At 42.4% G+C, this 16,696-nt stretch overlaps 1 protein-coding gene across 3 annotated transcripts in view; it reads right to left on the reverse strand.

The window, feature by feature from the left end:
* The window catches only part of raskol (Ras GTPase-activating protein raskol), a 650,862-nt gene that overhangs the window by 206,303 nt on the left and 427,863 nt on the right, over positions 1–16,696 (reverse strand). The window contains exon 1 of one of the 3 annotated variants that reach the window (XM_071587476.1): positions 9,964–10,399. The exons of the other annotated variants lie outside the window; for them this stretch is intronic. Coding sequence (XP_071443577.1) covers positions 9,964–10,228 — 265 coding nt within the window. The 5' untranslated portion in view covers positions 10,229–10,399. Of the gene's footprint in view, positions 1–9,963; positions 10,400–16,696 lie in introns of those variants that run through there. 3 annotated transcript variants of the gene reach the window in all.

Raw genomic sequence — 16,696 nt, forward strand, 5'->3', positions numbered from 1 at the left:
CGCGGAAGCATGGGGCGTCGCTCCGAAATCGTATCTTTCCTAACAGGAGGAGAAAGTAAGCCTGGAGATAGAGAGGAGGAGAAAAGTCTCTCACGTACTGTCCCTCTTTCCTAACAACTTATTTGTGTGTTTGTGGACATTATCTCCAACGAATATTGCCTTAATAACTTCCCTCCGTCCTCTCTCCCCCCCAGTGGCGCCCTCCCTGGGGAAGCAGGTGACTCATTCCGGCGTGACTCATTCCACAGCTCCCTCCACCTGTTTGGAAAACGCATAGGCGGCAGAAAGGACTCGCCCTCGGACCTGTGTGGTCGGAAAGATTTTCTTTTTAAATTCGACATCCGGATTCCGCCGCAAGTACAGGCCTAGGAGTAAAATGGAAAACCTTGTGCCAAGGCATGCACGGGGACGATGATGGCCTTTGATCGAAGACCTTGTCCCGACACCTGCCTCCTTCACCTCCCATTAAGTTTCAACGGTCACATGATAAGTGCCTGCCACCCGAGGGCATTTTGCACACAGAGCTGGTTGGTTTATCTCTACGGCACTGCGACGAGAACGTCATCATTTCTGTATCTCATCCTGCACAGCGGGGGTACATGAACGTTAAGAAATGCTTACTCAATTGTGAACTCCTGTGTCCACCATACTGAAAAACGCTCTGATAAGAAAGGGGATAGCTTACTGGCTTTCCTTTCGAAGCATAAAGAGTTTGATACCCGAAGATGACGGGATATTTTCCTTGCTATTCCTGGTCTCGGAGAAACTAAGTGTCATTGAGACAGCAGCCGTTGTGCAATACACACCGCTGAATGAAACGTTAAACCACGCATCAATTGGCGCATTTAGAGGTAGATAATACAGTAAGACTTCGCCTACCTTCTTTCCATGAGCCCTACACTCAGATTTCTACAGTCTCATCACCCGTTTTCACCAAGTTACTTTATATTACAAACCGAAGACAGAAAATAAAAGTATAAGATTTCTATAACATATGTAACATTTGATGCACAATACATGTATTAACATTCGCATTTATGATTCCGCGGTAAAAGAACTCGATTTTTTAAAACGATACTGTGCCTTGGATTTCACAATTGATCAGGTGACGCATTATTATTTCACTGGGAATTTGTCATCTGCAGTAGTTTAACAAAAAATTTTCGAGCATTACAATAAAGCATTAAACCTCTTTTGGGTTTATTTACAATGACACATTAAATACATAAGTATTCCTATGTAATTCAAAACATAACGCTGACTACGACTGGTATTAAGAACTAAACAGTTAGAGGAAGGAAAATCGCAAAATTAATATCCATTGCCATAGTCAGGAGGACATTTGGAAAAAGTGTCTTGTAATTGTCACCTGCTACTCATGAATGCGTGAACACGCGATTCCAAGAAGGTTAGGCTTCACCAAGCACCTCATTTATTATCCTTCACATTTCCCGGTAACCTTAGAACTTAGCACCATCAAAACGCTTTCCCTAGAAATACCCCACTCCATCGTTTACACCATTAAGTCAACCAATGACTGATATGCCAACCCACATCGATTGGTGCAGTGAAGCACCAAATGGAAGGAAACGTCTTAAAAAAAATAAAGAGTTTTAGCTCGCAACCAGTTAACACCACAGGCGAAGAAAAATTAGCACATCCACGGAATACCAACGCGGATTTTTTCAACAGTTCTGCGTATCACAAGGAATACCTATTTTGGCCCATTAATCATATAAATGAAGTCTCACAATTATTCTCAAAGGAAAGAAAAGTACTCGCCCGAGGCGATCGAAAGAATTTAACCAAAAACGGGAAAAGGTGACAATGAACACAGACAGCATCGGCGCCCTGCATTTATTTTTCTAATCCTCCGACGCAGCTGACAGGACCGAAATCGAGCCTGCATGCTGTAACCAGTATGGGAGGGACGAAGTTTTCAGAGGCGGAGGGAGGGCAAGGCAAAGCGGGGGCGTCGAGGACATGGGAGAAGAAGGGGCGGGAGCGGAAGGAGCACGTTCATCTTTTGTCTATGCGAGCCAAAAAAGGAAGAAAGGATCGGTATGGGAGAGCGGAAGTGATGTCACACGGCTACCGTGGATCGAATCGCAGGACGTGGAGCACGCATGGTGCATTTCCTGCTAATTTCCTTGACGAGTACTTTTCGCTTTCCGAATATTTAATAAAGCTCCGCGAGGAAACTTTTATCCTTTGGGAAGAGAAGAAGCCGGGAGGCAGCAACGACTTCGATTTATCGGGGAAATTGAAATTCGTCAATAATTAAAACGTGAACCCGCTCTCCTCGTCTAGATTTCACTCGAATTTTGTTTCGAGAAAATGAGCCCTACAAAAAAGAGAACTCTCTATTATCGTGGCCATAACTGAAGTTCAGGTTTGAGTGGAAGGGCATCATAAAAAATAAAGTGAAATGTATTTCACTGCGGCCGGCGGAGAAATCTCATAATTTCCAGAATACATTTAATCTTAGCCTGATCTTCAAGCATTACTTTTTGAAACAGAGTTGGGAATCTGATTCATCAGACCTAAAATGAAAAGTACTTTACACGGTTGGAATCATTTTGAAATTCATATGCGAGACCAAAATCTCTTACTCGAAGACACTGTACCGAGATGAACGTTCCGTTTATGATACTTATGCATTCGATCGCTCTGTACACGAGAATTTATAAGAAGTAAAAGACCTGAAATTCATTTGCCGAATTTCCTCCTCGCAGGGGTTAAGGTGACTAAAAGGACACGCACGACAAAGGTCTGAAGTCAAGTAAAGCTTGGTTTCCAATTACTACACTACAAAAATCATAAAGCGTTGTTAACTAAGGGTTGAGCATGAAACACCCACGCATGAGCACGACGACCCCATCAGATGCAAATGAACAATACCCTAATGCCATTCGCATCAGTCGTCGAGGTGGCGTAGGAGTGAGGCAAATATGGAGTTATCTCTTTGACCGATACGGCGAAGAGGAAAATGTATTTTCCTAACCCTTTTACCGAGGCGAAAGTGCCGCCCTGGGCGGCCACTCACTCGCTCACAGGCGCACCGGATATGGGCACGAGAGAACGAGAGAGAGGGGGTAAGGGGAAGGCGGGCAAGAATGGGAGGCACGAGGGCAAGATGGGGAGAGGAAGGGGATCGGCACCACGAAAGCAGGCTCGGGAAGCCAAATCGCAGCACGCAAGTCGTGCACAGATGAATCAAGCGAACGAATGCGCGCGGAAAATTTTCAAATCTCAAATCGCACGCGCAAAGATCGATGACCTTCCCGAGAGTTAACCTGGCGAAGAACGGAGTCAAAGTTTGAAAAAGAACACGCTTTCGGAGTCGGCAGATCAAAAAGGAGGATTGTTAAACAATAGGAAGGGACTCCATGCTTCAAGTCAGGCATACACTCCACTTTTCTCGGTTTTTACGGATAGTTCCAATTTTCCAGACCAAAATGAGGACTGGAGAGTTTAGTCGAATTGCAGATTTTCCTGCCCCGATGGGCAGGAAAATCTGCAATTGAGGATCTCGTGATACCACAACCTCGAGAAAGCTTCTTTTTCTGCAATTACAATTTTCTTTTAGCTACAAAAAATAACATGGTGAGCATGGTGAGAGTAAACCACCGCTGCAAATTATTACCGAGCGTAGCTATAAAAATTTTCTGGCTTACGACAAACAGAAATTATGGTTTGTTTAGACAAACCTATTGCGACTTACAATAGAAGTTAGTCAGTCTTGCAGGAAATCGGACTAAGAAACCAAGATAGCAGATACTAATTTCCGTATAAATTCTAGTCAGTGTTTAACACAGGATATCTTACGAATTTTTATCACGAAACGATTCAGTTGGCATCGTTTTAGAGCTATTTCTACGGAAGGAGATCGTCTGATATTTTTATACAAAACCCCTTTTTTTATAACCTCATATATTATTAATAATGTGGGTCGCGGTAGTCCAGTGGGTAGAGCGTTGGACTGCTGACCACAGGGTCCCGGGTTCGATTCCCGGGCAAGGCACTCTGGGCACCTGCAGCTCCACCCAAGCTAAAGTGATTTTTCGGGTACCAGGTCTTCCTAGGAAACCATAACCGGCACAGGGAAAGGAACTGGCCCCCCTACCCTGATGTGTGAATTTCACACGCCGTATAGGGCTTAGTACTGGGTGATCTCTACCATCACCTACTAAACCGACCTTCGGGTTGATTACTGTGTTTATGGTTTATATTATTAATAATACAATGAAATTTTCTGGTTTCCAATGATTACAGATTTGGAAGTGTCCTGCTAGAGGGAAAAAATTGGTAATATCGATGTCTTCGGAAGGTTTTTCATCCTGTTTCCCTTCGTGTACCACGACAGTTCGCATTTCAGCCTGTCTCTATGCTGAGCCAAGAACGAACTTAAAGCCACTTGACAATCATCAATAATGTTTACCCACAAAAAGGTGGTACTTTCTGGCATGAAATGTTCCATTACCCCTTGGCTTTCGTTTCTTTTGATTTTCTTGTTTTTGAAGGTCGTCGAAGGAGTCGTTCAATAACAAACTGCCGAGCACCTCGATTCCCAACCTTCTCCGTTGTCCTCACCTCAATTCGCTGTTAGCAGAGAAAAATGAAAACATTTCGAGTGAGTACGGACGGGTTTTCTAGTTAGCGGTGGTGCCTCGCACTGCGGTTCACTCTTTGCGCCAAGAGGAAAAAATTCCTTCGAAAAACGATTACCGAGGCGATCACGCTAATCCGACATTTCAAATGGGCGGAAGAGGTCAACGCACTCCATGGTGTATGCATTAACAAAAACACACACAACCACATCCACACGGGATCACACGCTGGATATCAATCCCTCCCCTCCCACCCCACTCACAACATTATGCGGGCACGCACTATGCGGGCCTCGGTATCCCCTCCCTCCCTTCTCATTATCTCCTTCGCTCACTCTCTCTCTCTCTTCCTCCCCGGTCGAATTTGAAACTGCGCTCCTTGCAGGCCAACGACAGCGACCCCGAGAAAACCTTCACACAGATCGTAAGAGGGGCTTACGAAATTTCTTTAAGGATGAGGACGACAGTGGGGGTAGCGTGACAAGACGTGACGGGGGGTAGCGAGCCTAAAAAGGTGGATTTCCGGAACAATACTTGCGAGTGCACAAAATTAACCATCGAAAATTATCTTCCACTGTTGGAGGGCGCGGAGATGTGCCGGAGTTCACCAACATCAAATTTTATCCATATTTAGAGGGTAATTACACAAAAAATAAACCGTGGAAGACGGAAAACAGTTTATACTTACGAGCGTTCGTCCGGATTTAGTAAAAGAATGACAGCCGTAAAGCTATTTGTGTTTTAGTCTCAGCCATACATTGATGATATTTGAGCAAATTTTATTTTTAATTACAATATAGAATTATGAATTATTATTCATCTCGAAGCCGCACGAGAAGAGATACTAAAATAGCCCGATTCTAGGTTCTGGTGAGAAACATCGCTTCGATAGAACACTTTAATATGCTCATCAAAGGTCATCGCACGTCGTAAAAAGCAATCCGTGTGCTAGGCTAGCGAGTTGGATTTCTTTGAAGAACTCTTTCGTGAAAAATGCGTTTCGTAACCACTCGTAAAAAGAAAATAGACCACGGTAACTGGTGGCATGGAATTCATTCTCATTAGCCTATAGCAGTAGCCCCAAGATAGTAATGCCGACACTGCAGCGATATACGCGAGGGAGGAATGAATATAGCCTTTTATACAGCCTCCGGATGCCAACCGAACCGTCTTCCACGCTCATCAGCATCATTGGTTATCAATCAGAGGACTGGGCCCGTCAAGCCACCCCCTCGCCTCTTGCCATTACTTCATTTATTCATGGCTCCTCGCGCCGATATCTTTCATCACTTCCTTATAGTCGTTCATCCTTGGCCTTCCTTTAGAGTTCTTCTGGGGTCCCTACGAAGGTCTTCAGTATTATATTACCTCCGAATGTGTACAATTAATCTGTCTTCTTCTTTTTAATGTATTCTAAAGACCCTTCACTCACACTTCAAATAAGTTTTTTCATCAGTGCACAGTTCCGTTCTCGTCGTTCATCGGTAGCACCACAATATTTACGTTCCCTTGATCTTATTTTCCTTAGTTCCAGGAATCTTTTACTTAGTTCCAGGTCTGGGAGTATAAGATATACAAGTAAGTAATAAACTTGTAAGTGTAATAATCTATATTCCACACATACATTTTATGAACCGTTTCCTCATATCCAGGATAATTACATGGTGGTTTATTACGATGAAAAGCTAATTTACCTGAACTACACACTATCCTCATATCGTTACTTATTACGGTATTACATTCTCCTATTTTCTTTCTCTCCTTTTTTCCCTTGTTGTCTTCTTCTCTTGCTTGAGTGGATTTTACCACAGCTTTATTACTTTCTTCGATTACATACCACCATCTTACTTTAACCTTAGTTTAATAAGGAGATGTACTTTTACTACCTCATCCATAAGGGCTGATGTGCTCGTCAGGTTTTCTTTATCGTCGACAAGTATAGCTATGTAGCATGGAAATCGCACCATGGCTATCCTTTCCCCGTGCACCGTTACATCTCCCTTATCTTATCCACTATCAAATGAATTTCCGTCCAAATTTACACAACGAAGATCAAGAATGATACCAATCGTTCTTCCACACTCCTTAATTTTTACTAGCCTCTCTGCTTTCACCACATCTGATCACTGCCATCAGATTTCTAAATAGGGTGGGTACAAATGTTCTGCAATTCCAGACTGATTCAAATTTTTATCAGAGCAGGCCTCCCCGAGAGAATCCAGACCGATGCTTCATTTACCATTTTCATTAGACATGCCGGCGTGTCCTTTTCTTATCTGAGTTCATACCATGACAATGAAATAGAATTAGAAGGTAAATTCCATGGGGCGTCGAGGGAGTTTCTGGAGCACGTCTTTTCGGGAGAAACAATTGAGGTCATGGTAAAACTGTGAACCAGACTCGTGATATTTGGCCGAGGTAGGATTTGTTTAACTAAGGAAAAGAAATGCAGGACTATGAACATTCGAGGGGGCAAACAGTCACCAAAATATTATGAGGAGAGAATGACGACAGATGACATTGACACGCATCTCTCTACTTGTTTCCTGCTATGGCAGAGAATTAAGTATGCTTCATAATGCGCAGTCTAAAAGCAAGAGTTACTTCCAAAAATCTCGCTTTACACCTAAGGTTTAAACATTACACTTTGCTGATTTAGTATAATGCCTGGCTTTTGTCAAACATACCACACAATATGAACACTTAAAGCAAAACTAGTCATGGCTCTGAAGATTCTTCACGACCTGTGTTTCTAAATAATGCTACATGTAACGTTATTTGTGCACGTAATCAGCAAATATTTTTATTCTTTTAAATTGTTAAATTATGTATATTATATGGTATTATATGAATTAGCGTCGAGCTGCCCAATTTTCTATTTTTGTCATTAGGAAAGGAATAACATAACACAGCATTTCGAGTGGATGATTTATAATACTCGATTTATATTTTAGACTGTTTAATTAGCAGCCGACTCATATCTGATTTTAAAAAGGGTGACACATTCACCAAGAATAACCCTGTAGCTTAAGGATATAAATTAAGGGCTACAAAGATATCCACATTATGTAAACAAAATTTGCATTGAAAATCAAATGATTTCCCTAACTTTTCCTTATTTTCATGTTGCCACTTTCTTTCTTTATGAGGGACGCTGTCACAAAATGTGCATGAGAGGTTCAATCTCGAAAAACTGCAATTTAACCCGCGGAAACATTTTACCCTAACGAATCACAAGTGAGATTGTTTAACGTGTTCAATCCAAAAAAAACTGAAATAAGTTTATGCTACTTCATTATAATCTTACATTTCTAAGCCATTCAAATAATGTCACTATTTAATGCCAGCGTTCCGCAATTTTTTCCAAGTTCTGAGCTTCCGCCGCGCACACATATAGAAATTCAATTCAATACCCAAAGAAAAATTCCTAGTTACTTAGAAATTTACTTTCAAAAGTACAACTTCTACGAACTCCGTGGTGTAGCTGAGCCTAGCCCAGGATAGGGCGGTTCTACCTCGCTATCAACCAAGTAGGATATGCTGTGTTACACTGCTAAACACAATGAAAGACATGTGTAACATTAGACTGTATCCGAAAATCGTAACGTGCACTAGATATAAATGAGTAGCCAGGAGAAATGTATCATCGATATTCAGGAGCGGAACTGAGGAATTGATGAGTTCGCCCCTCCTTAAGCCGAGATTTTGCGCATTCATGGATATTATGCATTTTTTTTATTGGCTTAAAAGGATGAGAGAAAAAATTTTCAAACTGAGTGAACGAATATTGCTTTGTACCTGCAACAGTCTTCCCCAGTAGGAATCAAATCACATTGGTGTCATATAATGAGTTAATTCTTACGTAAATAATTCTGCTTCTATATTTCCATCTTAATGCCCATTCATTGTTTTTCCAGAGTGAAACAAGTTCGTACGTCACCTCCGTTTTCCCAAAGAGTTAAATTCAAACGGCTGTGACCCACACACAACGAACACCATGGCAGATTATTCACTCACTAGTTACGGTACTCAAAGAGTACACGCTAGCGACATCTACCGTAGGGAGAGTTCACTCCTTCCACGTAAGCGCCCAAATTCGTACTCGGACCGCGGCAAGACAATGTATCAATACATATTCTTTGGTGTAGGGAGACCACTAGTTTTCAATGCTAGCGTAAGTCAGAACTCTTATAATGACAAAAAAATAGAAAAACGTTTTTCAATTGCAATAATTGGTGGGGGATGAAGGCATCCATAAGTTTACAATGCAATTCACGTTATGGAGTACTTCTAACTCCAAGGGTGGACAATAATAAATGGGAAGCATATCATGGGATTATTTTTACTTAATTACATTATCACTGGCAATAATGTTTCATAAAAATAATAAATTGTAGCGAGCTTTTTACAGGCTAAGGTTAAGATGAGGCTCTATTATATCTTTAAATATAACAATTTAAATTTGAAAATTCGGTTAGCATGTTTTTATACATGCTATCTATTCCTCTCACTCCTGAATAAGGAAGTCCTGATCACTGGAGAATCATTTCAAGGTAGAATCTAAAATATCACAATGAAGAGCGTTAACACAAATATAAGTATAAAAGAAATGTCAATAATATTAGAGTATTGACAATTTATTAGATTGAAAATGACCATTGAAATATGAGTGATTTCCAGTAACATTGCACTCTCAAAAGTATCGAAAGGGTATATTGATTTGATACAGATTTATTCTTGCGTATGTTCAACGAGCAGACCAGTAGCCTTCGTATTGGCATCCACTATTTTATCATCGCACAGTAACTACGATTTTCCGAAATATGTACTTTTGCCTCAGTCTAACTTTCGACGTTTTCAAGAAAGACAATAACGATAAGGATATCCCTTAAAACTCAATTTCAGTCCAGGATAAAACAATTATTTTCCGACAGAGTTGGTTGAATACAAATGAAGTATACAAATCAGTTAAAACTACAATACAAAAAATGTTAAAACATCGCAGCGAATCTTTAATGATTAAAAGTTTAGATTCCACCGGAGAAGATGGGTGTGCCCTGGTATGACTGCACATTCTCTCGTTGCCAGCTCAAATGGCTCTATTTCATGCCACTCCACCAACATTGCTGTAAAAAATCTTCTAGCTTTCCAGAGTAGTAAGCCTTAAAAGCGTTGTGAACGGCGCGAAAGTAAAACAAACGTCTGAAACCAGCAGGATACGTAAGAATTCACATACTCGCATAGCGCCGGAATGAGCATTTCCAGCAAATGGGTCTCCAGCCTCCAGGAAGCTCCAAAACAATTTTAATTCTGAGGGATATAAAGTGGGTGATGGTGTTACTTTTTCATTTACCTGACTTAAGGGTGAGTTTTCTCCTCCAGGTCCCTCCCCATCCTTCCTTCCTTTTCTTGATTTTCCTCACTTCCTCCATTTCCAACACATCCTCTCCTCCTCTTTCCATCTCCCCGTTGTCCTCTCCGCAGCATTCCCCCGCTTCTTCTTCTTCCTCCTCCTCCTCTTCGTCCTCTTCATCGCTCGTGTCGTTGTCCTCCGAACAGGGCGCCTCACCCCCTCCCTCCGAAGCGCCGTTCCTCACCCGTCGCCTGCCCAAATTCATCGGCTTCGCCGTGGGCGACGCTATCGTGTGCCGCAGAGCCCGACGTCGGACTGCCTTCCCCTCGTCCCGTCTCCGGAGCTGTATCGGAGCTGAGTCACACGTGAATCGTATTTTATTCAATGAAAATTATCGACAGACACTTCCGCCCGAAGACCGCGGAGGCTCCGGGGTTCCTCACGGGGAACCCAACGTCGAAGTTTCCGATCCGATCTTCGGGCCAGAAGTCACTTAAGATAATTAAGACGCTGGACACGGCGAATATATGGATTACGGTAAGGATTACCAACAATGGATCATGATGGGGACTACGACTGGGTAATAGCCGGCGGCCATGTAAATGTATTTGCAATTCCCGATGAGTACACTGACTTTCTAAAGAAATTAACACTCTTGGCATTTAACTACTCCCCTCGGATCAACAGAAATACCGGATTTAAATTTCATTATTTTCCGATATGAAATTGACACGTTCTATATCATAACATATTTGAACAGAGAAACACCATGACAGAAAACTAACAAAAGTTAGCATAAAGCCACCTAGATGGCGGGGCGCTGCAGCGAATCAATTCCATTGGTAGTTCGCACGACTGCCACCAGTTAGCGTTCGGACGGAGTCAGGGGCGCGTTCTTTAAAAAGAGTCGGTTGGGTGGTTACATCTATCTATCGACTATAACTGGTAAACACAGGAATACTGAGTTTTCATTTCATGAAAATTTCTGTATGCAGATTCGCTTTCCTGCGGACATTCAGTTCAACCCCAAAATGTATCAAACCTGGCGTAATAAAATTCACTGGCCCTCAGTTTACTATATTAATTATTTACGTGTAATCGTTTCGTAAGCTGCTCTTTCTCGCAATGGGAAAATTTTCATTGCTACCCTCAGTAACGTGGGATCCTCTTGGGCGAGGGAAATGATTTTTTGGAGCGGGCAGTTTTCTCTTTCGTCGCGAACTAAGCGTTTTGTTTTAAACAAAGTCGTGGGATATTTCCGTGGGAAGTGGTAGAAGAGAATTTGTTTGGGCGTCCGCTTACAACACACACACACATTTCCGCCGGATATTACGCCAAACACACTACCAAAATATTCTAAAACCAGCCTGAAAGGAGCGATGCCGGCGCTTAGGGCTCAAGAGAATAAGGAAATCCATTTAAGCTCATTTGAAATTCTCCGTGGGAGCAAGCTATTCAAGTTTTGGATTTCCCTGAGACATAAATTCCTGGGCTACCCCAACTTCGTGTAACTCGCAGAATAGCTTATCACAAAAAGTAATAACCCCATCAAATCTTAGGGAACTATTAATTAATCATCATTAATCTAACAGATTAATCTTGAGAAATAAAAAGAATTGGAAATAATAATACCAATAAAATAATCAAGATTAATAAAAGTATATAAATATCACAGTATTATGTTGAAACTTAAGAAGGAAAAGAAATTGGAGATTTTTCACGGATTTCGGGAGCTACGAGAGGGATTGTTCTTACAAGCTAGCCCAAACATTCTGATTTAAAAACCTGTCGCTAAATATTCGTTAACAATCACTCTTTTTGCCGCATCCAGTTTGCATTAAAGTGGATCCGGATTACAGCGAAATAGTTGCAAAAACTGGAGTTTACTTATAAGAAAGAATTACAGCTTTTTAGATGCCCCTTTTGTTGTGCTGCCCGACATAGACGTCCCTCGTTCGAAACTTACTCGAAAAGCGATACAGGATACCTGTAGGTACACAAACAATAAATGAATCTGAAGGATGAAACCAACAAAAAAATTAAAGAACTTCCAAAGGATATCTTCCCTTGTTCAGAGAATAAATTGTCAAGGCTAAATTTTTTTTTCAAAATAATTTTACAGTGACGATTAAGATCAATGATTCTACACGCGTCCATATAATGCCATTATTATTTTCTAGCGCCATAGCGCCAGCTGCACAAGTCGAAAGCCTAGATTTTCAAGCCGGGATCTTTTTCATCATGAAAACAAAATAAAATAGGTTTGAATTTTTGTTTTGCTTTTTTTAAAATAAAACTTATTATTCCTTGAATTTTCCGATCAACCCTCGCAATTCCCTGACTTTTTTCGATACACTGACCGCGCTGCTAATGGTGTTTTCAACGTTGTAACGTCTGTCACATAATATATAGTGCAGTAAGTATAATTATGTGAATTTTCGAAAAACTAACATTCAAATAGTTCAAATGCTATCAACTTGTTAAAATGTAATGAATATATAATATTCAATTGATATTAACGAAAGTGATTCAAGGGGGGAAAATTGCAATTTTCCAAGAGTGCAAATACAAAACCTTTCTTTTTTCAGCATTCGACGGCTTCATGAAAACTCGCAAGTACATTTAAAGTTATATATTTCTCAAATATAATATTCCCCTTTATGATTTATATTTGCTTGCAGCAACACACATTATTTTGCTCCATGAGAATATCTAATTTTTTCAGTCTTCAGAGCATGCTAATCAATATACTAAACAATACATGCACCATAAAAAATTTATTTGATTTACCTAGGATTAGACATATTCAGCTACGACAGCAGGAGCGGAAAATTTTGCCGCTATGAAAATAAGTATTTAAGTATTTCTTTTAAGTTGGTTGTTTTTCAATGACTCCCATCGAACTATAAAAGACATTGGACTTCAAAAACGAATGTCAAACCCGAATAAATTACTTCAACATTTCCGAATTCGCTTACGCCACCGGTTATTACCCCCCGAAATTTCATTAAATATAGCCTTGCAGGGTAAAAAAACAATAACAATTTGGTAATCCATATATATTTTTCGGAATCCAGCGAATTATGAAGTTTAATTTATAGATTTATCAATCTAAGAGCAACACAGTCACGGTATCCGCATTCTCCTGTTTTCAAATTTTCAACAATACCCTTCCATTAATTCCATTCCACATGCTTCAGAAAAAATTACTAAGGAAAGAGATCCTTCTGCTAAATGACAATAGATATGCTCACACGCACTTGAGTTTTAATTTCCTGGAATATTATTACTCCGCTCTATTAACCCTACAGGAGCTTCAAAGAATTTGCCTTAAACTTCAACGAATTTGCCTTCATTCTAAGTCCCTAAAGTGAAGAGGTTATAATCGTTTTTTTCTTCATATTCGTAACACAGCGGGATTTCAATGGCCACTAGCTTGTTGGTTGTTTAAGTTAATTTATCGCGAGAAATTCATGTATACTCAGGATAGGAGGCACGACTAATTTTGTTATAATTGGTCTTTCTTCAACAATGCCTCAGAGAACAATCTATAATGATCCACGTAATCCATAACAAATTAATCGACGTCAATTCTGTGTAACCGGGCATTAACAAATTAAATGCATTAACTTAATGAAATATTTCTTCGAAGAGAAAATTATCAATCGTTAGGGTGCACGTTTAATATTAACTGTTACAATTAAATTCTGAGCGGAGCATTGAAAAAATAGCGACAAATACTTCGACCATTTCTGCAATTATTGGATTTCCATTGCGTTAAAATAATTTTTAAACGAACTGGCACTACCCGCGTCAATTACGCTTATAAACCCGAGTCAATGACGCTTAGGCATAACACGAGACCATCCTGAACCAGAATTCGACATATAACTGCCTCATTTCTTCATCTATGTGGTGAAATAATGGCCCTCGATCGGTTTACAAATAAGCTTTCCCAGGAATTAGGGCTAACTTCTCCTGCGCAAGGCAAATCCCTTCCCCCAATAACGATTGTCGCCGTTTAACAGCCGCCCTAACGGATTTTAATTGAGCTACGCTGCGGACCGGGCCTTAATCCAGCCTCGGTCGCCCAACAATAGGAACGGCAGGAGACTCAACGAAAAGCTTTGAGAGGCCGCGTTGTATTCAGGTCAATAATAAAGTTGATCACGACCTTCGGGGAGGTACTTGGATACTATTGAAAGGGGTGTTAGGCCACCTCGCGAGATCACGCGGTCCAGGAGATCGGATACACGGATACCGTTCGCTGCACACTTGACCGGGTGCTACACCACTACTCACAGGCGCCCTCGAAGGTTATGCTGGGCGGCGGCTCCTCCGAGCCCGTCCTCTCCCTACTCCCGCCTGCCCGCCCCTCAACCGCCACCCCCGCGCCCTCCGCCGCCCCCGCCGCCCGCACCGGCACGCCCTCGCCCTCCAACCCTTCCTTCGCGCTCCACTCCCACCGCCCTTCCACCAACTCCTCGCCCACGTCCTCCTCGTCCGCCCCCTTGCCGTTCTTCGTCCTCTTCGTGCTCTTCCTCCTCATTATGGATGCCCAAACTCTCCGGTGAGCCATGGTGATAAAGGGGACCACGCAGCAGCAGTAGCAGCCGCCGGGACTGAGTGGATCCGTCGCTGCGGTGGGCAAGCGGCGCTAGTCAGTCCAGGGAGCGGACTTCACCGCTTCCATCCGTGAGAGCACGGCACGAACTCGCAAGCGATGTGTCTTCGCAGGCCTTCGCGGGGGACTTCGATGGGGCGCGTGTCCAGTCCCCCAAAATCGAGAGAAGAAATGCTTCCCACTCAGTCGGCCAATACGAAAGAAAAAGCAATTTCGAGTGATACTAAGGCCGACCCGTGGACCTTCCCTTCCCCTCGCCCCAACGGGAAGAAAAGTCAGCTCCGCTCCAATTTAGGAATCGGCCAATCACGTCGCGGCGGCGTTGCCCGATCTACGGGGACTTGCCGGATTAGGGAAAAGTTGAGCGCGGTTAGTGTTCGTTTTTTGCGTTGCTGTTTCCCGTTTTTCAACTCGGGGCACACCCACACTCGCTCTCTTCTCCCACCGTCGATTTCGGCGATCTTCTCATCCTCTGATTACTGCAGAGGCTCGAGACACCGATTACGAAGTTCGGCACACGCTTCTCCGCCCGGAATGCGATCGGCGCCATCCGAGAGGAGCGGGGACCACTTTTAACGGTTCGATGCCGCCTTCCACAGGGCGGCGATACTTCTCGTAGCGCGCACCGCCCTCGCGCGTGATTGAGCTGTAGTGTCCTTTCCTTCTTCGAGGTCCTCTCGCACACGCACCACGCTAAGCGAACCAGGCCCCTTTCCGGTGGTGGCGCCGCCGTCCCCCACCCAGTCCACCCGACTCCACCCCCCCTGAGGGAGTAGTGAGCGCCGTGACCGCCGCCTTATCTCTGCGGGCCGACTGCAAGTGAACGGGAGATTACGTAAATGATGGAGGAAAGAAATGCGTTACCTCTTATGGGAGAGGTAAACAGTCTTACGTGTTTAAAGGTTAGAAGCGTGCTCATTTGGCGGGGACGATGCCTTCGACACGAGATCTGTAGGTTCGCCGAGGAGATGCCAACAAAAGAGCGTCGAACACGACGGTGGGTTGTGTCTGTCTGTATACCCATTGATGTTTTCCCCGAAAATGGTCGCCGTTTTAAGCATGCCAAGGTGATGGCCACTGCTGTGATATGTGGAGGGCGATATCTTGATCGGCCGTAATGTATATATAAATATCGGCTATATATAGACAATGTGCCATAAAAAACTCGATAGCAGGCGCCGCGTAGGTGACAAACTATAGTCCGGAAAGGGAATGTGCTTCTTGCGGACCATCTCCAAAAGCGCACACGTTTTTGACATTTTTTGTACGTTCCAGGCTCTTTTTCACAAAATAATAATCGTCCAAAATTGATTCTAAACATAATTTCCTTCGCACATTTTTCAACACTTGCGTAACGTCATTACCATGTTTCCTGCTTTTGTTTTTCTTAAATGATACATTCCAGATAGTAAGTATAATATTTAAAACTTAGTTAATAGCGTACTGTGAACTGGTTCCTTTTCAGTATCTACAAAAATAGTATACAGAAAAAACTGTACATTTTTGGGCCCAACAACGGTTAAACATCACCACTGAAGAAAATGGAAACTCCCCTTTGTTGAAACTTCCTAGTCGATAACCTGCAGTAAATAAATAATGTGAGGACGTCAACGGAGAATGATTATATAAACAATAGTCTATTTCTCATAAATCTCATTCCACTGCCAAACAATGAATATCATTGGAAACAGAAAGCTCACTCCGACAGAAGAAGCGTAGGCTGACCGGTGAGAGAGCCTGCATCATTAAGAGCCCCGCTTTAAGTCAAGGAGCTGCATTACTTCCAAATTGAAAAAAAAGATGACAGTAATATATCTTTAAGTAGAGTCAACGGGTTTCATCTGCCGAAACTAACACAACAGAATGCAGCTGCGAGAGTACTTGTGGATACACCCATCAATGTACGGCTGATAAAGAATCGTGATTATGGGGGATGTATTTCATATAAATAATAGTAATCGGAGCCATTTAACCCGTGGGTTTACAGGGCATTCCTCATCCTAAAACAAAATGGAGGCATTCTAAAATAATGAAAGCAAGCTTGTGAATGTTTTGCATAGGCATCCGTGATCAATCTCCTATTCCTTTAATGGCACGACTCGATGTTGA

Source organism: Hetaerina americana, unplaced genomic scaffold (genome assembly GCF_022747635.1).
Source record: "Hetaerina americana unplaced genomic scaffold, ioHetAmer1.1.p SCAF_1, whole genome shotgun sequence".
In the NCBI taxonomy this organism is placed as follows: domain Eukaryota; kingdom Metazoa; phylum Arthropoda; class Insecta; order Odonata; family Calopterygidae; genus Hetaerina; species Hetaerina americana.